The sequence below is a fragment of the Chenopodium quinoa genome, unplaced genomic scaffold (genome assembly GCF_001683475.1).
Source record: "Chenopodium quinoa cultivar QQ74 unplaced genomic scaffold, ASM168347v1, whole genome shotgun sequence".
NCBI lineage: Eukaryota > Viridiplantae > Streptophyta > Magnoliopsida > Caryophyllales > Amaranthaceae > Chenopodium > Chenopodium quinoa.
In genome coordinates, this window is record NW_018744376.1 from 5,782 (window position 1) to 27,888 (window position 22,107).

Sequence of the window (22,107 nt, forward strand, 5' to 3'; positions counted from 1 at the left end):
AAAATTTATTCTAATCTCATCCCACGTTGTATATTGAACGACTTTCCAGACTTCTCTACATTCCTTGAGTTAGTTCCTAAAGTTTAGGAACACCACCTCAAGTAGTGGAGAATGTGTGGAAGGTGGCTGGGTTGATGAAACAGTATAAAAAAGGAGTTGAGTTTCAGTTTTAAGGTATCCTAACAATCGTACAACATTTGAGTAAAAAAAAAATATATATTTGTCAGTGAGAGTATTCCTATGTTCCAACTATTGTAAGATATCTAAACACGTAGAGTTCAAACTACTGAGTTGTAATTTGGGAAAGGGTTGAGTGATCCTTGTAAAGACTTAGAGTTAAGTCTTGAGTGTAGGCTTCGAAGTAGAAGCTAGAGTGAGCATTTGGGGTTGGCTTAGGTTCTATTTAGAACTTAAGTTTTGTCGAGTTCCTTATAGGTTGTAACGGAGTAGTTGCCCTATTTAGTGAATTCGTGTTCGAAAATCCCAAGTGGTCATGGTTTTCTCCTTGTTGGGCACAAGGAGTTTCCACGTAAAAATCTCTTCGCATCTCTTTATTTCGTTCTACGTTTTTAATTTCCACAAAATTTGGGAACACTAGTTCCTACACAATTCACCCCCCCTCTTGTGTGTTCCATCTAAGTTAACAATATATAATTTTTTTTTTTCAAGACCCTTAGGTAGAGAACGGGTCTCCTATTTTTTTTTTTATATTTTTTTTCTAATACACCTAAGAGAACCGGTATAACTAAAATAAAATCTCTTACATCAAACAAATCCGTTAGTTAAATAACGGGTCTTTAATTGGGGGTCATTTTTCCAAGTTTTTTAGTAGTGTGACATCTTGATAAGCTAAGCAAAAAAATTCTATGACACATAAATAAGACTGATAGAAGTAGTAGATTAAAAATAATGAGATGATCATACAAGTACAAGATGTTTTACATTGATGGGCTACTTGTCAGTAAATGAGTGACGCAAATAAGTTTATTTTGCGTCGCTTCAATAAATAAGAGCGACGCAAATGATAGAAAGCTAACATACACTTGTTTTTTGCGTCGCTTCTTTAATAACAAGCGACGCAAATAACTTTACAGTATGGTAAAAATACACATTTGCTTCGTTCTTTATAATGAGTGACGCAAATATGGCGACGCAAATGAGCCTTTTTCTACTAGTGAATCCTATTGATTGCATGTTAGTCAGAAAGCGCACATGAATACGATCAGAATAAAGTAGAGGCCTATTATTAGGGCAGGTTCAATCTCTTTTAGGTTGGATTTGTACCATCATCCCTGAACCTTATTTGGTTCATGACCTTATGGAGTTGACGATCTCTTGGATCGTTAAGGGGTGTAACCTTCACCTCGTGATGGTTTACAAGTTCCTTAAAAACTTGTTGGCGACTCTTTTACTCTATCTTCTTCCCTTTTGGACGCCACTGTACTTTAGTGTATGATCATAGTGGGGTTCAAGATAGTGGGATTAAAGGCTTGAAATTATTCCCTACAACTGTCATGGCGTAGTAACGGGAGGGGTGGTGCTAAAGTAAGGGGGTCTGGCATGGTGGGTTGAGCTTGGCAGGATGGGGAGGAGACGGTAATGGTAGGGGGAAAGTGTGGTGGGTTTTTTTTTTTTTATATTTCTAAATTTTGTATTTTGTTTTTACTTTTTTACCAATCATGGTGCCAAAACGTGCATAAACAATTCGTGACCATTTGGGATCATATTGATAAAATTCGCATTGTTGTTTGGATTATTAAAAGAAAAACCAAATTTAGGATTATTATTGGTAGATTAGGTAACGTACGATTATTATAAACAATTTTTCCGACTTAATATGAAAGTTTAATATTAGATATATGAATTTGTGATAGCTAACCAGTGTGTTTCCTCGCAATGTTCTAATTATTGTTTAGCTACTCCCTCTGTCCCATAATACATTACACATTTCAAATATTACATACATGTCAATGCATTCGTTTGACTTTATTTTTATATAAATAAATGTTAATAAAAATTATTTTACAAATTATATAATGAAACTTTATATTTAAACATACAGTATCTAACAACCTAATTTAGGATATTTAATATAAAATATATATTTTATGATAAAATATACAGTACAAAATATATATTTTTATGATAAAATATAGGGTTTTTCTACATTATAACCCTCTAACTTTCCGTTTTCTACAATGTGCCCCCATTTTTTAGAAATCTACATTGTAACCCCAAAATACATTTACCGTGAAACCTAATGCATGAATAGTGAAAAAAGCCCAACTTCTCATGTATTATGGGTCGGAGGGAGTATTAATAAATGAAGTTAGTTAATTTTCTTGAAAATTGACATAATGATAAGATATAAGCAAAAAAAATATTATGATACATAAATAAGACTGATAGAATTAGTAGATTAAAAATAATGAGATGATCATACAAGTACAAGATGTGTTACATTGATGGGCTGCTTACATTTAAGCAGATTTATTCAAAGAAACAAAAGTAGATCGAAACATAAAGGATAAAACACAAACATATATATTTGGGGAACAATCTTAGGGTTTTATTAGGGTTTCCTTGTGTTATAAAAGGACCCTTTAATTGATCATTTAGATTATACCTTTTTTTGAGCAATTAGATTTAGGACTCCTTATATTATTCTATTGTTCTTTCTCCATTATAGTGAAGAAGCTCTCGAATCCCCCACCCGTGGATGTAGGTTTATTTTGACCGAACCACGTAAATCCTTGTGTTGTTTGTTTATCTTCTTTATTGCTTTTCTCGTTCTTATTTTTCTTTGATTTGTTTCGCATTAATCAAACACAATTACACCTTTTATTTCCTAACAAGTGGTATCAGAGACAAGGTTTAAGGTCTTAAAGTTTAGGTGTTTATAGATTAGTTTGATTAAATTATGCCAATGAAATTTGATATTGAGAAATTCGATAGGCAAGTGAACTTTGGCCTATGGCAATTGAAGATGAAAGACATCTTGGTTCAAAGTGGCTGTTACAAGGCTCTTCAAGGTGTATCCAAAAATCCTTCGGGCATGATGGTGGATACGTGGGAGGAGATCGATTTGAAGGCTCTTTCAGCAATTCAATTATGTTTTCTAATGATGTTTTGAGAGAGGTTTCCAAGGAGACGACTTCTGCGGGTTTGTGGTTGAACTTGGAGTCACTTTATATGACAAAGATCATGACCAACTGCCTACTATTTAAATAAAGACTTCATGATCTTCATCTAGAGAAGGTAAACCGCTTAAGTCTTATTTAGATGAATTCTTCTCTATTATTATGGATTTGCAAAACATCGATGCTGAGATCGATGATGAGGATATGGCTATTAGGTTGTTATGTTCTTTACCGCCTACATATAAGCAATTTTGAGATACTTTATTGTATGGTAGAGATGATTTGAGTTTGGAGGATGTTAAGGATGCCTTGCTCAAAGATATTTAATTGACAATAATTTGGTTAATCTAATAATCCTGCTAAAAAAAATGCTTTAGTTTCTCATGGTGTAATAAGAATTTTGGTAAAGGAAAAGTTTGACACTATTGTCATGTGAAGGGTCATATCAAAGCCGAGTGTTGGAAATTTAAGAAGAAGAATGAGCAGAAGTCCAATGAGGACAAATCCTCAAATATTGCCAATACCGACGATGATGATGACTATGCACTTTAGGGTTACGAGCTTTGGGGTTGCGTTTCTACAATCTCTTCATGACAAGTTCCCCTTTGAGATCTCTTGGTAAAACGATAAACCGTGTGGATTTTTGGTATGGAGTCTATGATAGATTGTTTTTTTTTTCGTTTGTAATAAAGTAGCAATTTGGTTATGCATTAGATTTTGTTCTAGTTATGCTATTTCTTATCTCAATTTTGGTACTTTTGTGATTTACTAAGTACAATTGCAATTTAGAAATTCTTGATGTAATTTTTATTTTTCTAGAATTGCTGAAGTTTTTTTAGTTTGATTTTTTTGAGATGAAGAAGTGTTTGAAGAGAGTTTGGTCAATTTTTTATAAGCATGCTTGGCTTCGGGACATCATACACTCAATCTAGGCCATGTGATGGTTTTGTGTATGGAAATTTTGTGTTCGGAGACGCACCGGTTCACAAGTTATGGAAGATGTCCGTATAGTGATAGCCTAATGTGAGTAGGCTTATGGAGTTTTGTTTAAGGTGGAGGTTTTGTGTTTTATTATGAGCATTACTTCTTGGTTTTTGGTTCAAGGTGGAGTTACCTTGTTTTTTGGTCGATTTCAAGTCAAGGTGGAGATTGTTAAATTGTGACTCGGAATCTAGTAGGGCTGAATTTGAACGCTTATGTATCTCATTTGCGAATGATTTTGAGGTGATTCAAGTTGGAGGTGATAGCTTGGTTCAAGAGCTTTCCAACGATAGGTCATATGCCCAATTCCGATAAGAAACGAGAAAGTTATGACCGTTTTACGAAAACCTGACGAAGTTGGAAATTTGCAACGAGGCTGCGAGCTATAGCTCTATGCGAGTGAGCTATAGCTCGGCCCTATGAGGACTTGCGGCAGGCATGAGCTAGCTTCCGAGCTATAGCTCGGTAGTTAGGTTATTCTAGGATAATTGATGGAATATTACCTAAAATTATATCTTTTCTATGACGGCGATTTGAGTATACTTGGGGAATAATCTTAGGGTTTTATTAGGGTTTCCTTGTGTTATAAAAGGACCCTTTAGTTGATCATTTAGATTATACCTTTTTTTTGAGCCATTAGATTTAGGACTCCTTGTATTATTCTCTCGTTCTTTCTCCATTATAGTGAAGAAGCTCTTGAATCCCCCACCCATGGATGTAGGTCTATTTTGACCAAACCACGTAAATCCTTGTGTTGTTTGTTTATCTTCTTTATTGCTTTTCTCGTTCTTAATTTTCATTGGTTTGTTCTGCATTAATCAAACACAATTACACCCTTTATTTCCTAACATAGTTGTTCACAAAAAATCCTAAAATATATTATGGTCTAACCTAATGCATGAATAGTGAAAAAAAGCCCAACTTCTCATGTATTATGGGGGGAGTATTAAAAAATGCTGAAGTTAGTTAATTTTCATGAAAATTGACATAATGATAAGCTAAGAAAAAAAATTCTATGATATATAAATAAAACTGATAGAAGTAGTAGATTAAAAATAATGACATGATCATACAAGTACAAGATGTGTTACATTGATGGGCTGCTTACATTTAAGCAGATTTACTCAAACAAACAAAACTAGAAGCATAGATATATGAATTTGTGATAGTTAACTAGTGTGTATCCTGGGCAATGATCTAATTATTGTTTAGCTACTCCCTCTGTCCCATAATACATGACACATTAAAACATTACATACATTTCAATGCATTCGTTTGACTTTATTTTAAAATAATTAAATGTTAATAAAAATTATTTTTAAAATTATATAATGAAACTTTATATTAAAACATACAGTATCTAACAACCTATTTTAGGATAATTAATATAAAATATATATTTTATGATAAAATATACAACATAAAATATATATTTTTATGATAAAATATAGGGTTTTTCTACATTATAACCCTCTAACTTTTCGCTTTCTACAATGTGCCCCCAATTTTTAGAAATCTACACTGTAACCCCAAAATACATTTACCGTGACACCTAATGCATGAATGGTGAAAAAAAGTTCAACTTCTCATGTATTATGGCTTGGAGGAAGTATTAATCAATGAAGTTAGTTAATTTTCTTGAAATTTGACATCATGATAAGCTAAGCAAATAGGGTTTTTCTACATTATAACCCTCTAACTTTTCGTTTCTACAATGTGCCCCCAATTTTTAGAAATCTACACTGTAACCCCAAAACACATTTACCGTGACACCTAATGCATGAATGGTGAAAAAAAGTTCAACTTCTCATGTATTATGGCTTGGAGGAAGTATTAATCAATGAAGTTAGTTAATTTTCTTGAAATTTGACATCATGATAAGCTAAGCAAAAAAATTCTAAGACACATAAATAAGACTGATAGAAGTAGTAGATTAAAAATAATGAGATGATCATACAAGTACAGGATGTTTTACATTGATGGGCTGCTTACATTTAAGCAGATTTATTCAAACAAAAAAAAGTAGAAGCATAGATAAACCACAAACATACACGATAAAATAGAAACGATTGATAAGCATCAGCAAGTGAAGTGCAACTGCGTGCGAGTGGAAGCGTGAACTTGGCTTATTAAGCAACAAGAATAGGATTAAAAGGAATATCTTGGTTGATGTTGGCAACGGTGTCATAGAAAGCAAGTTTGGAACACTTGGGAGCTTGATTTGGGAATAACATGTAGGGGAAGGCTGGACTGTTACCTTGGTCAGAAATAAACATAAACAACTTCAAGTTAAAAAGTCCATAAGAGGCTTCGGCACCGGTTATGGTCATGAGGGGACCAAATGGTGCTGCGTCGAGCCAAGGGAGAAGCTTAACATAGAGTTGGACAGTCACTCCCTTAACTTCGCTCAGTTTGTCATGTGATAAGACCGCCGATATCTGTTCTGAGCACTTGAGTACATTTTGAATAGCACCCAGTTCGTTAACCACGGTACATTTACCACGCAAGTTAATATTTAACCTGATGGAGTTTTGGTTGACAGGATCGCAGCTGAAGCTCACAGCATCACCAGGGAAAAATCGAGGGCGGTAACCCATAATACTTCAAGATCCCAGGGATCGTTGAAGCAGGGCAGTGGGCATGGGCGGAGGACAGTGTTAGAGCAAGAGTAATTGCGAGGAGAGCGAGGGAGATAGTGGCTGTTTTTGGAGACATTTTCGTTATTGGAACACTTTGCTTATTATGTTTATGTTTATGTTGGATGTTTTAATTGGTGTTGAACCATGCACTTGATGCTACTCATTTTATAGATGGGAAGATTAAGCTAATAAGCTAAGGCATCCACTCCTTGCTAACTTGCCTCTTGGATAGGTTGTAGTCCCCACTTTCGCTAGCTAGCGTTGAAAATATAAAACAAGAGAAATTTTGGCACCATTAAGGTCATGTGTATCACGAATTAGTATGGGGTTAAATTATATGAAAAATGGTATATGAAAGCATTTAATGAAATATCCATCAATCAATAAATCATATTTGGCATCATTGAAGAATTGTGTTTCACGAATTCACACGATTTAAGCTAGATTATGGAAAATTTCCCTTAAATGATTCATGTGACTTCTCTTTACAGTACAAAGGTCGAGTAAACTAGCATAGTTCAGTCCTATATTGGTTTGTCCAATTTTCTTTTTAATTTAATTTGCTCATTCGTTACTAATCTACCCACTTTATTTTATGGATTCTTTGACAATTATCACATACTCCCGTCCTATAATATAGTTCCTATTCCTATTTAGGATTACTAAAATGTTGTTCTTGTTTTCTATTTTTGGATGGTATATAAAGACCATTATAAACCTCACATTTTAACTTTATTCATTATATTACCTAATTTACCCTTGAATTTTGCACATGGAGGGTACGTATTTTCATAGTAATTTATCCACTTTTTTCTCATATTTCTTAAATACCGTGAAAAAACACAAATAACAACTGTTACTTTGAAATGAAGGATAACTCGAGTACAATTGTTGTTGTTTTAGGAATTACCACCTAAAGTATTTTATTTTGGTAAAAAAAAATACTTGTATATTGTTCTGTTACTCTGAAGTGAGGGATAACTCGAGTGCTTAGAGTTTCTTTCCCAATTTGAGAAGATCCTGGTATCGAGTCTCATCCCTGTCCTTCTGGCTCTTTAAATAATAAAAAAAAAATTCTATTGCTCACTTGCCTAATGGATTGATCCACTTTTTTTTTTACACTCCCTCACAACAACGTTCTTTGTTCTCTCTCATATTACAAATAACTAGAGTGTTCCCGTGCAAAATGCACGGATATATAATATATTAGAAAGATTTTAATTATATAATGTAAGAAAAAATATATTTCAAATACGGAAAGTTGATTTAGATGTAGTAGCTTAGATCCTGTTATTTTGAACTATTTATGGTCTGCTCTAGCTCTACTCTACTAAAATTTGATATATTTTGTTGAGCTCTGCTCTACTCTACATTCACCTGCTGTACTCTTTTGTAATCCAATGTGCTATATTCTGCTCATAAACTCAAAAGAATAAAACCTTACTCTTATATGTGGGTGACCACGCAAATATGTCATTCTATTATGGGGGTTACTTTGTCAAAGTTGTAGAGTTATTCGTTCAGTGTTATAGGATTTACTCGGTTAATGTCATAGGGGTTATTCCATCAGTGCTATAGGAGGGGTTACTTTATTCTTTTGCAAGCAACTATTATATGAGGCTAGTTACGCAAAAAGCGTGTTGTACATATTTTTGTTTTGATGATTAGAGAATTGGAAGTTGTTTGAATTGAAGGGTTAGGGATTTTTGAGTTCTATAGTGAATTGTTGATAAAGGAACTGTATATCCGTGCAGCCGTGCTAATACACGACACACATTATACACGAAAGAAAATAACTCAAAGTGAAATGTTAGTAGTGTTTAAGAAAAAAATTGGTATTATTAGTTATTGCAATCTCTTGAAAAAATATATATAATTTTGTTTAAAAAACAAAAAATAAAGTAGTGGAATGGTAGTTATTGGTTAAAAAACCAAAAAAAAACACTAACTAACTCAAATGCATGAGATTTGAGGATTGGGGATTTGGAGGGTTGTGATGAAAACGACTCTGCAATATATATTAGATGTTAAGGAAGTTTATAAATAACTACCTTAGATAGTCAGATTTTGTGAAAAACTACCTTTTTAAATAAATGTTGTAAGAAACTACTTTTTAAACAATTCAATAGATGCTATTTTATTTTGTTGTTGTAAAAAGCTATCTTTTGCTGAATTATTACATTGAATGAGATACATTTAAGGAGGTTTTAAAAAATGCATCGTATACCACTAAAAACTGTTAAATGCTCCATGTATCTTTGAGGTGTGTATAAAATTGCACCAAATACCCTTAAACTCATAATAAATGTTAATCAATAACTATGTACTAAAAGACACTAGCAATGACACGTGTCATCTCCTGGTGTGCCCTTAGTGTATTTTTTTTTAAAAAAAAATTAATTATAGTATAAAATCTTATGCAAAAATAATTTCATATATAAGTTAACAAAGAAAAAAATTGATATATTTTCACACAAACATTTATGACCATAATAGAAAATATTAAAAAAAATCTTTGCAAAAATAATTTCAATATAAGTTAGGATTTAGAATGATCGACGGAGTTTAAGTTTCGATGTAATTTATGCTTTTAGGCGGTTTTAATTCATAAATATAAAGTACTTAAAGTGAGTCAGTGTGTGGGCATGATTTTATAGTTTGATAAGTTAATGATATGTGCATTTGTTAGAGGATCGGATTAGGGTTTTTTGGTGCATTTATTTAAAAACGTCAGGGGTACATGGTGCATTTGAAAGCTTTCATGGGTACACAGTGTATTTTTTTTTTAAAACCTTAGGGGTACACGGAACAATTCCCTATAAAAAAATGTTGTAAGAAGTATCTTATAAAACCTAAATATTGTAAGTTGCTACCATATGCTTAATTTAACAATGAAAAATAAGGGGACGTAGGAATTATAAGAATGTTATTGAGAAATTGGGTGGAATAACCGAATATGTAGAAAAAAGATTGAAAATACATCATATTTATAAGGTTGTTTATCGCAAAATTTGATATGTATATACATAAGGTAGTTGTTCAAGAAAATTCTTTATTCAAACATCCACTCCTTGTCTCCTATAAAATAAAATATGTACCGTCAATTTGTCCGGTCTCATTTTTTTTTATTCTTCTTGGTTTTCAAGACAACGTTAAATGGGAGAATATTTATGGATCAAGCATGGCCTGTGCTTCTACTTTGAATTGATGTTTTATTTATTTAGTATTTTTTTTATATCAGTCAATATGTCGTGTATGTGATCTTGTCTACAACTACATAAACCTCTTTGTTCTCTCTCTAAATCCTCTGCGACCATTATCCACCTAAAACCCTAGAAACTCGCCGGAGTTCCAATGCCGCAGTAGAACTTCAGCGAGTCTCCTCCTCCCCTCCTCTTCTTCTATTACTTTCCTTCTCCCCTTCTTCTTTCCCCTTCTCTGAGGCGTCTTCATCCTCAGAAGTCGATCTCCTATCTCCGGCGAGCCTTCTTTTCTCTTATTCTTGTCCTTACTTCTCCCTTTCCCCCTCCTCTATTAAGCGTCTTTAATTTCTCACACTATAAAAGCCAACGCCCTCACCTTCTCATGTTCAGTTCTTTAAGTTTGAAGGTGTTTGTGTGAGCATATACTTGTTAAACAAGTTTCAAGGGGAGTAATTCTAAATGCCGGACTCCGTCACCTTCCCCACCTTAGCATGCGTGGAAAGATATTGTTTAAAGGGTCTCTCCGCCGGTGAAACAAGGCCTAAGAACTAGGTCTAACGCCGCGTTATAGTCCATCAGTAATTCTACCATCACGGAAACGATAAAGTTAGGGTTAGGATTTCGTGGGTCCTTGCACTGGAGGGCTAGGCCTAACACCGTTGTTAAGAGAAGCTCGTGACGGAAACGATGAAGTAAGGGCTAGGGTTTTGAGGTTCCTTATATTCATGGGTTCGTGTTTGTGTTCGTGGTTTTAGGTTTTCGGTTTGGACGGTGCTCTCCTCTAGTTTGTTATCTTTCCTAAGTATTTTTTAGTTGGTAATTATCAGAGTTTACTTGTCTTAGTTTGTTTTATGGTATTTTTTAGCTCCCTTTGGTTGTTTATGGGATATTAAGTTGTTTTGGTTAGTATTTTGGATGGTTGTGTGTAGAGGGAGTTAGGATCCTTTGGCCGGAGTTAGTTTACTTTTATTTATAATGTTAAAAGTTGTTGTAAAGGCTTAAGTGTCAAAAGCCATGATTTAAGTTTTAGTTCATGTTCTGTATTTTATAAACTAGTTATTTTCCTAAGCAATCGCTCGGATATTCAAAAGAAGTAATTTTTCGCGCTGCGCGGCACTAGGAAACGCCCCTAGTCAGCCTAACTCTAATGCCTACGAGGTTAGAATACCCTCGTGAATTTTACGCGAAGCAAATACTTAAACAATATAACCAGACACCCAATATTAAACCGAAAGGAAAATATATATTTTATTGATGATCAGACAAAGATACAAGTGTTTGAGTGAATAAAAATACGATCCAATCAGAATAAAGGATTGAATGAATCAACGTATGCCTTGGACAACCCCCAAGGTCCTCTATTTATAGACAAATGGGAGGACAACCCCCTCCCTTGGGCGAAACAGACACGAGCGTGCATGCATGCCAAGTGGCATTCATGCAACGCCTATCTTTGGCTAAACTAATGAATAGATAAAACGATCCACATAAGCCAAACCGTCCTTATCCACAGCATAGCCACGTAGTGCCTCCTCGAAGTATCACACTTGTTCGCACCAAAAGAAACCGTTCACTCACACTTGTTAACCGTCAGCCATGCCACCATAGGCATCTCACCAACCGACGCATCCCTTAGTGACCAACATTTGACCCATCAAGGATAACTACCTTGGCGTGTGCCCAACACACGCATCAACGAATAGCACCAAGTAGTCTGACCACACAAACATTACTTGTGCATGCTCAACTAACATACCATTTCGCCAAGCATTGCGTCGCTCCCCAAACAACGCATCGCTTCGCCAATCGACGTGGTACTTCGCAAGCATCACGTCGCTTGGCAAGCATCGTGTCTCTTTGCTCGTTGTCAGTGCTTCGCCCAAGCATCGCAACACTTCCCAAGCGTCGTGTCGCTTCGCACCACAACCGAACCCCAAACGACACTTCGCACAAGCACGCACCATACCGCAATGTCCAATGGACAACAGTCAACCATATGACCTAGTAGAAGTACCATAACATGTACCATTAAGATAGTGTCGTTTCACACACAAACCGTAGCTTTAAGCCAAGTATCAAAGCACCTATGCGTGCTACGGCACCATAGCCTACGCACCGCATGGCCCCAACCTAAGTCACGCATCCAATCGTACTAAGTATCAAGCCAACAACCGTGCCAAGGTCTACCATGCCCCATACCATGCTAGCACCATACCCCTTTGCCCAAGCCAAGGAGATACCTATGGCTGCACCCAGCCATAGGAGGCATTCACCCCCTAAAGAGCTTTATTTTGTTCTAGGCTTCAAATACTAGTGAACACTGGAATGACAGTAACACAATAATGGGACCTTTGGCCCATCCATTGGAACCAAAGATAGCCCATAGGTACTTAGTTAAATAACATATCATATATATAATGCTACAAACTTACAAACGACACAATTAACTACACCATAGAGTTAACAATACTATTTTCAAGTATTTACAAGCGCACCCGCGCATCATACCCATGCACGATTATTAAGGGTCTTACAAACCTCCCCCACTTAAAATCTTTGACAACCTCGTCAAACGTACACAACAATAAAAGCATACTAAATTAATCCAACATAAAATAGTAATACTAACCAAATGTACAACACCAAGTGATGCACACTTAACCCTGCAACAAAATACTTAAACAATATTGCTACAAGTTAGTATTTGTTTAATTATTAGGTATACATTTAATATTTCATTTTTCCCTCGAAAAAATATACATATATATATTTTTTAAATAAAGGTATTATTGTTTTGTTATTTAAGTGTTTTTTTTTTTTTTTTTGTATATAGTATATCAATGAAAAATTATGGCTACAAAATATTATTATGGACACAACACATGTACTTCTGTAATAATCTTGGTGATTACTTTAGTATTTGACTCTTTGACTATGATATTATAAATACATTTGATGTCGTAAAAAAGTAATAAAAAAAAATAAATTAATATGATGTGCTCTAATTTTTCAAAGCTTTTATAGAAAAATTTGTTAGAAAGGTATTTATATGTTCACTTTTTTGCGACGAAGGACCTTTTATGTTCAAAGTTGTGAAAAAGGTCCTTATAAATCACTTTTGGTATGAGGAGGGACTTTAATAATGTTGGAATATGACCATTAACTTTACTTTTCCGACGTATATAGACAACAAAAATTACTATTGGCTAAGAGAGTACTAAGTGTCATCGCTTTTCCACGATATTTTTTAAAAAACCTTACCTAAGGAAATTAATTTATATGTACATAGAAATCATAAGTTACTAATTCCCTTCTCACATATAAACCACCACTACCAGCCTTAGCCACCTCAGTTCATTCCCTTCCCCACTATCGACCCAGTCAAGGCCTCCACTGCCACCCCCATCGCGCCTAGACCCTTGCTCCTCGCCTATGCAGGTCGCCGCCCCTCCCCTACCCCGTGTCATATCCTCTAAACCACCACACCCCCTTCCCTCCCTCAAAATTCCTAAACCAACCTTCCCCCGATGCAAAACCCCCCAACCGCCCCCCCCTACCCCAAAACCCTAGTGACTAGGGGTTTTGAGTGTCGAGGGACGGGCGATCGAGGGCTTAATCGATGGGGGGAAGGGCCTTTTAGGGATATCGGGGGGAGGAAGGGGGTTACGGGATAGGGTATGTGGTGTGGAGTTTAAGGGGGCGAGAAAAGGGGGTAACGGGAGGGGTGGTGCTAGAGTAAGGGGGTCTGGCATGGTGGGTTGAACTTGGTAGGATGGGAGGGGACGGTAATGGTAGGGGAAAAGTGTGGTGGTTTTTTTTTTATATTTCTAAATTTTGTATTTTATTTTTACTTTTTTACCAATCATGGTGCCAAAACGTGCATATAACTTGTTATAACAAGTTGGATGACCATTTGGGATCATATTGATAAAATTCGCATTGTAGTTTGGATTATTAAAAGAAAAACCAAATTTAGGATTATTATTGGTAGATTAGGTAACGTACGGATTATTATAAACAATTTTTCCGACTTAATATGAAAGTTTAATATTAGATATATGAATTTGTGATAGCTAACCAGTGTGTTTCCTCGGCAATGTTCTAATTATTGTTTAGCTATTCCCTCTGTCCCATAATACATTACACATTTCAAATATTACATACATGTCAATGCATTCGTTTGACTTTATTTTTATATAAATAAATGTTAATAAAAATTATTTTACAAATTATATAATGAAACTTTATATTAAAACATACAGTATCTAACAACCTATTTTAGGATATTTAATATAAAATATATATTTATGATATAATATACAGTACAAAATATATATTTTTATGATAAAATATAGGGTTTTTCTACATTATAACGCTCTAACTTTCCGTTTTCCACAATGTGCCCCCATTTTTTAGAAATCTACATTGTAACCCCAAAATACATTTACCGTGAAACCTAATGCATGAATAGTGAAAAAAAGCCCAAACTTCTCATGTATTATGGGTCGGAGGGAGTATTAATAAATGAAGTTAGTTAATTTTCTTTGAAAATTGACATAATGATAAGATATAGCAAAAAAATTATATGATAAATAAATAAAGACTGATAGAATTAGTAGATTAAAAATAATGAGATGATCATACAAGTACAAGATGTGTTACATTGATGGGCTGCTTACATTTAAGCAGATTTATACAAAGAAACAAAAGTAGATCGAAACGTAAAGGATAAAACACAAACATATATATTTGGGGAACAATCTTAGGGTTTTATTAGGGTTTCCTTGTGTTAATAAAAGGACCCTTTAATTGATCATTTAGATTATACCTTTTTTTTGAGCAATTAGATTTAGGACTCCTTGTATTATTCTATCGTTCTTTTCTCCATTATAGTGAAGAAGCTCTCGAATCCCCCACCCGTGGATGTAGGTTTATTTTGACCGAACCACGTAAATCCTTGTGTTGTTTGTTTATCTTCTTTATTGCTTTTCTCGTTCTTATTTTTCTTTGATTTGTTCCGCATTAATCAAACACAATTACACCCTTTATTTCCTAACAAGTGGTATCATAGACAAGGTTTTAAGTTCTTAAGGTTTAGGTGTTTATAGATTAGTTTGATTAAGTTATGCCAATGAAATTTGATATTGAGAAATTCGATAGGCAAGTGAACTTTGGCCTATGGCAATTGAAGATGAAAGACATCTTGGTTCAAAGTGGCTGTCACAAGGCTCTTGAAGGTGTATCCAAAAAGCCTTCGGGCATGATGGTGGATACGTGGGAGGAGATCGATTTGAAGGCTCTTTCAGCAGTTCAATTATGTCTCTCTAATGATGTTTTGAGAGAGGTTTCCAAGGAGACGACTTCTGCCGGTTTGTGGTTGAACTTGGAGTCACTTTATATGACAAAGATCATGAACAACCGCCTACTATTCAAATATAGACTTCATGATCTTCGTCTAGAAGACGGTAAACCGCTTAAGTCTTATTTAGATGAATTCTTCTCTATTATTATGGATTTGAAAAATATCGATGCTGAGATCGATGATGAGGATATGGATATTAGGTTGTTATGTTCTTTACCGCCTACATATAAGCAATTTCGAGATACTTTATTGTATGGTAGAGATGATTTGAGTTTGGAGGATGTTAAGGATGCCTTAACTCAAAGATATTTAATTGACAATAAATTTGGTTAATCTAATAATCCTGCTAAAAAAAATGCTTTAGTTTCTCATGGTGGTAACAAGAATTTTGGTAAAGGAAAAGTTTGACACTATTGTCATGTGAAGGGTCACATCAAAGCCGAGTGTTGGAAATTTAAGAAGAAGAATGAGCAGAAGTCCAATGAGGACAAATCCTCAAATATTGCCAATACCGACGATGATGATGATTATGCACTTTAGAGTTACGAGCTTTGGGGTTGCGGTTTCTACAATCTCTTCATCACAAGTTCCCCTTTGAGATCTCTTGGTAAAACGATGAACCGTGTGGATTTTTGGTATGTAGTCTATGATAGATTGTTTTTTTTTTCGTTTGTAATAAAGTAGCAATCTTGGTTATGCATTAGATTTTGTTCTAATTATGCTATTTCTTATCTCAATTTTGGTACTTTTGTGATTTACTAAATACAATTGCAATTTAGAAATTCTTGATGTAATTTTTTATTTTTCTAGAATTGCTGAAGTTTTTTTAGTTTGATTTTTTTTGAGATGAAGAAGTGTTTGAAGAGAGTTTGGTCAATTTTTGATAAGCATGCTTGGCGTTGGGACATCATACACTCAATCTAGGCCATGTGATGATTTTGTGAATGGAAATTTTGTGTTCGGAGACGCACCGGTTCACAAGTTATGGAAGATGTCCGTTTACTGATAGCCTAATGTGAGTAGGCTTATGGAGTTTTGTTTAAGGTGGAGGTTTTGTGTTTTATTATGAGCATTACTTCTTGGTTTTTGGTTCAAGGTAGAGTTACCTTGTTTTTTGGTCGATTTTAAGTCAAGGTGGAGATTGTTAAAATTGTGACTCGAAATCTAGTAGGGCTGAATTTGAATGCTTATATATCTCATTTGCAAATGATTTTGAGGTGATTCAAGTTGGAGGTGATAGCTTGGTTCAAGAGCTTTCCAACGATAGGTCGTATGCCCAATTCCGATAAGAAACGAGAAAGTTATGACTGTTTTTACGAAAACCTGACGAAGTTTGGAAATTTGCAACGAGGCTGCGAGCTATAGCTCTATGCGAGTGAGCTATAGCTCGGCCCTATGAGGACTTGCGGCAAGCATGAACTAGCTTCCGAGCTATAGCTCGGTAGTTAGGTTATTCTAGGATAATTGATGGAATATTTCCTAAAATTATATCTTTTCTATGACGGCAATTTGAGTATACTTGGGGAATAATCTTAGGGTTTTATTAGGGTTTCCTTGTGTTATAAAAGGACCCTTTAGTTGATCATTTAGATTATACCTTTTTTGAGCCATTAGATTTAGGACTCCTTGTATTATTCTCTCGTTCTTTCTCCATTATAGTGAAGAAGCTCTCGAATCCCCACCCATGGATGTAGGTCTATTTTGACCAAACCACGTAAATCCTTGTGTTGTTTGTTTATCTTCTTTATTGCTTTTCTCGTTCTTAATTTTCATTGGTTTGTTCCGCATTAATCAAACACAATTACACCCTTTATTTCCTAACATAGTGGTTCACAAAAAAACCTAAAATATATTATGGTCTAACCTAATGCATGAATAGTGAAAAAAGCCCAACTTCTCATGTATTATGGGGGGAGTATTAAAAAATGCTGAAGTTAGTTAATTTTCTTGAAAATTGACATAATGATAAGCTAAGCAAAAAAATTCTATGATACATAAATAAAACTGATAGAAGTAGTAGATTAAAAATAATGAGATGATCATACAAGTACAATATGTTTTACATTGATGGGCTGCTTACATTTAAGCAGGTTTATTCAAACAAACAAAACTAGAAGCATAGATATATGAATTTGTGATAGTTAACTAGTGTGTATCCTGGGCAATGATCTAATTATTGTTTAGCTACTCCCTCTGTCCCATAATACATGACATATTAAAACATTACATACATGTCAATGCATTCGTTTGACTTTATTTTAAAATAATTAAATGTTAATAAAAATTATTTTTAAAATTATATAATGAAACTTTATATTAAAACATACAATATCTAACAATCTATTTTAGGATAATTAATATAAATTATATATTTTATGATAAAATATACAGTATCAAATATATTTTTTATGATAAAATATAGGGTTTTTCTACATTATAACCTTCTAACTTTCCGTTTTCTACAATGTGCCCCCAATTTTTAGAAATTACAGTGTAACCCCAAAATACATTTACCGTGACACCTAATGCATGGATGGTGAAAAAAATTCCAACTTCTCATGTATTATGGCTTGGAGGAAGTATTAATCAATGAAGTTAGTTAATTTTCATGAAACTTGACATCATGATAACTACTTGATAAGCTAAGCAGAAAAATTCTATGACACATAAATAAGACTGATAGAAGTAGTAGATTAAAAATAATGGGATGATCATACAAGTACAAGCTGTTTTACATTGATGGGCTGCTTACATTTAAGCAGATTTATTCAAACAAAAAAAAAGTAGAAGCATAGATAAACCACAAACATACACGATAAAATAGAAACGATTGATAAGCATCAGCAAGTGAAGTGCAAGACTGCGTGCGAGTGGAAGCGTGAACTTGGCTTATTAAGCAACAAGAATAGGATTAAAAGGAATATCTTGGTTGATGTTGGCAACAACGGTGTCATAGAAAGCAAGTTTGGAACACTTGGGAGCTTGATTTGGGAATAACATGTAGGGGAAGGCTGGACTGTTACCTTGGTCAGAAATAAACATAAACAACTTCAAGTTAAAAAGTCCATAAGAGGCTTCGGCACCGGTTATGGTCATGAGGGGACCAAATGGTGCTGCGTCGAGCCAAGGGAGAAGCTTAACATAGAGTTGGACAGTCACTCCCTTAACTTCGCTCAGTTTGTCATGTGATAAGACCGCCGATATCTGTTCTGAGCACTTGAGTACATTTTGAATAGCACCCAGTTCGTTAACCACGGTACATTTACCACGCAAGTTAATATTTAACCTGATGGAGTTTTGGTTGACAGGATCGCAGCTGAAGCTCACAGCATCACCAGGGAAAATCGAGGGCGGTAACCCATAATACTTCAAGATCCCAGGGATCGTTGAAGCAGGGCAGTGGGCATGGGCGGAGGACAGTGTTAGAGCAAGAGTAATTGCGAGGAGAGCGAGGGAGATAGTGGCTGTTTTTTGGAGACATTTTCGTTATTGGAACACTTTGCTTATTATGTTTATGTTTATGTTGGATGTTTTAATTGGTGTTGAACCATGCACTTGATGCTACTCATTTTATAGATGGGAAGATTAAGCTAATAAGCTAAGGCATCCACTCCTTGCTAACTTGCCTCTTGGATAGGTTGTAGTCCCCCACTTTCGCTAGCTAGCGTTGAAAATATAAAACAAGAGAAATTTTGGCACCATTAAGGTCATGTGTATCACGAATTAGTATGGGGTTAAATTATATGAAAAATGGTATATGAAAGCATTTAATGAAATATCCATCAATCAATAAATCATATTTGGCATCATTGAAGAATTGTGTTTCACGAATTCACAACGGTCTAAGCTAGCTAGGGTATGGATTATGGAAAATTATTAATCGATATTAACCATTCCATTAAATGATTCATGTGACTTCTCGTTACAGTACGAAGCTCGCGTAAACTAGCATAGTTCAGTTCAGCCATATTTTTCTTTTTAATTTGTTCATTCGTTACTAATCTACCCACTTTACTTTAGGGTATGTTCACATTTAATGAAATGAGCTGAAGTGAAATGAAATAAATATTTTATGAGAGGGGAATTAGGAGTTGAATTGAAATGAACTGACTGGAACTGAACTGAATTGAATTAATTAAAGCTAAAATGAACTGAATTAAATGTGAATAGACCTTTTTTTTTGTATTCTTTGATAATTATCACCTACTCCGGCCGTCCCATATTATTGTTCTTATTTTTCTACTTTGGAGTATCAAAATGTTGTTCTTGTTTCTATTTTTGGATAGTATGTAAATACTATTATACTCTCACTTTTCTAACTTTATTCATTGTACTTCCTAATTTACCCTTGAATTTTGCACATGCTTTGTACTTTTTCTACTTTCCCTCTTTAACTTTTGTCCATGATTGTACCTTTTACTTTTAATCAATGTAATTTATCCACTTTTCCTCCTATTTTTTAAATACTGTGAAGAAACACAAACAGGAACTATATTACGGGACGGAGGGAGTAAAATTGTTGTTGTTTTACGAATTACCACCTAAAGTATTATATTTTGTCAAAAAATACTTGTGTATTATTCTGTTATTCTGAAGTGAGGGATAGCTCAAGTGCTTAGAGCTTCCTACTCGATTTTAGGAGATCCTGATATCGATTATCATCCCCTTCATGTGGCTCTTTAAACACTAAAAAAATATAAAAAAAAAATATTATATTGCTCACTTGCCTATTAGATTGATCCACTATTTTCTTACACTCCCTCACAACAACGTTCTTTATTCTCTCTCCATATTACAAATAATTTTAATAAATTTTTTTGTGAATAACTACCTTAAAGTCGGTTTTTGTGAAAAACTACCTGATTAAAAAATATTGTAGGAAACTACCTTCTAAACAATTCAATAGATGTTATAAGAAACTACTTTATAATACAATTAATTTTGTAAGAATCTACCTTTCAAACAATTAATGTTGTAAGAAACTACCTTTTGCTGAATTATTGCATTAAATAAGAGAAGTTCATGTACCCCCGAGGTTATAGAAAATGCACCATATACCCCTGAAAACTTTTAAATGCACTTTGTACCCTTAAGGTTTGTATAAAATTGCACCAAATACCCTTGACCTCATAGTAAATGTTAATGTTCACTACTAAAATTCAGCCAAATTGCGACCGCCTCAAACGGTCGCAGAAAATAGCAAAAACGGTCACAAAATATAATTGCGGCCGTCAACGGTCGTAACATGGCGGTCGTTATTCTCTTGGTCGCAAAAAAAAAATTACGACTGTTTGACGGTCGTAGATTTTTTGTGACCGTTTTTACTATTTTCAACGATTGTGAAGAAAACGGTCACAAATATTAATAATTGCGACCGATTTATGAAACGGTCTCAAATCTTGAAATTAGCGACCACCATAAACGGTCGCTAAAAGTTTTGAAAAAACAAAAAAAAAAAAAAAAGGAAAACAGACCCAGATCCACCGAAACTAGATCCCACCTACCCAAGCCACCACCAATGCCCACCCTAAACAACCATTATCCGCCGCCCTCTACCCACCACCACCTTCGCCAACCTTCAACCATCAATACCCACCACCACCCTAAAGGAGTTGTGTCTTCGATAAGTGCAATTACTAGATATATCAAGGATCACTATTATGGAGATAATAAGTTCATTCTATAGGGTCGTCAATGTTTGGTGCTAGATATGACAATTGATCTTTGGGCTAGCTTAATGGCCCAAAGCCTTATAGAGTGGATCCTACAAGGTCACACATAAGAGTATTGGGTTAAACAAGTTAGAGGCCCATTATTGGCCCTCATAAGTTCATGACATACCATGTTGATAATTGGGCTTGGATAGTTAGAAGATTCTAATGGGTTTTGGACTTGACATGGTTTTATTTCTAGATATGATCTATAAATATAAACCATGCCTAGGGTTGCATGACAGAACAATTGACATACAGTGAATTGTCACACAAGCAACCAGTTTTCCCAAATACCCTAACTCTCTCACTCTCTACTAGGCCCTCTCTCTCTCCTCCCTGTCCGTACGACCCTCCTCCCTGGGTGGCGCGTGGGTGGTGTTGTGGTGTGTTCGTGGCTCAAATCTCCGTTGAAGGTTGATTGAAGTGTTCAGTCACAACTAACTAGCATTAGTGAAGGTTTAATCCATGCTCGTTGACTAAGTAGAGGAATCACGCTTGGGGTTCTTTATCTCCCATTGTTCTTGCTCGATCGCATGTGGAATCACGCTTCAAAGGTACGATTACATGTTCTTTATGTTTATGCATTAGATCTTGGGATTAGGTACTGTATGAATATGATTCCATGTTTTTCCGCTGCGTGGTACCTATAATTCCCTACAGTGGTATCAGTTAGCCTATTGCATTTACGCATATTGACTATAATTCTTTGATAGTCCACAATTTTAATTCAATTAAGAGGGAGAATAGTTTTAATTATGGTTCAATTATTATTTTTAATGTGATTAAAATTTTGGAATCAATTAAATGTGATTTAATTATGCTCAAATAGCCATGAAGATGACCGTTTTTAGCCCTAATATGTTTGAAAATTTCAAACCCCCTAACCCTAAATTTCGAATTTTTCGAAAATCCTAGCCCTAAAATATGATTTTTGTGCTTGATTTTGATTTAATTCGGTTTATTTTATGATTTATAATTTTAATCGGATTGATTTATGCATAAAAATGTTTTATGTATGATGATCAATTTAATTTTAAAAGTTAAAATTAAATTGGGGATTAATTTCAT

The 22,107-nt window shown here is 34.7% G+C and overlaps 1 protein-coding gene and 1 pseudogene across 1 annotated transcript; both read right to left on the reverse strand.

Annotated features, from left to right (window-relative positions):
• Positions 1 to 6,028: 6,028 nt before the first annotated feature.
• On the reverse strand, positions 6,029 to 6,930 carry LOC110696848 (annotated as a pseudogene).
• Positions 6,931 to 17,992: 11,062 nt separating this feature from the next.
• LOC110696849 lies at positions 17,993 to 18,808 on the reverse strand (the record flags this gene model as incomplete). Its single annotated transcript, XM_021874184.1, has 1 exon — positions 17,993 to 18,808. A coding segment is annotated over one exon (591 nt), but the record flags the coding sequence as incomplete, so codon positions are not given.
• Between the last annotated feature and the right edge of the window lie 3,299 nt (positions 18,809 to 22,107).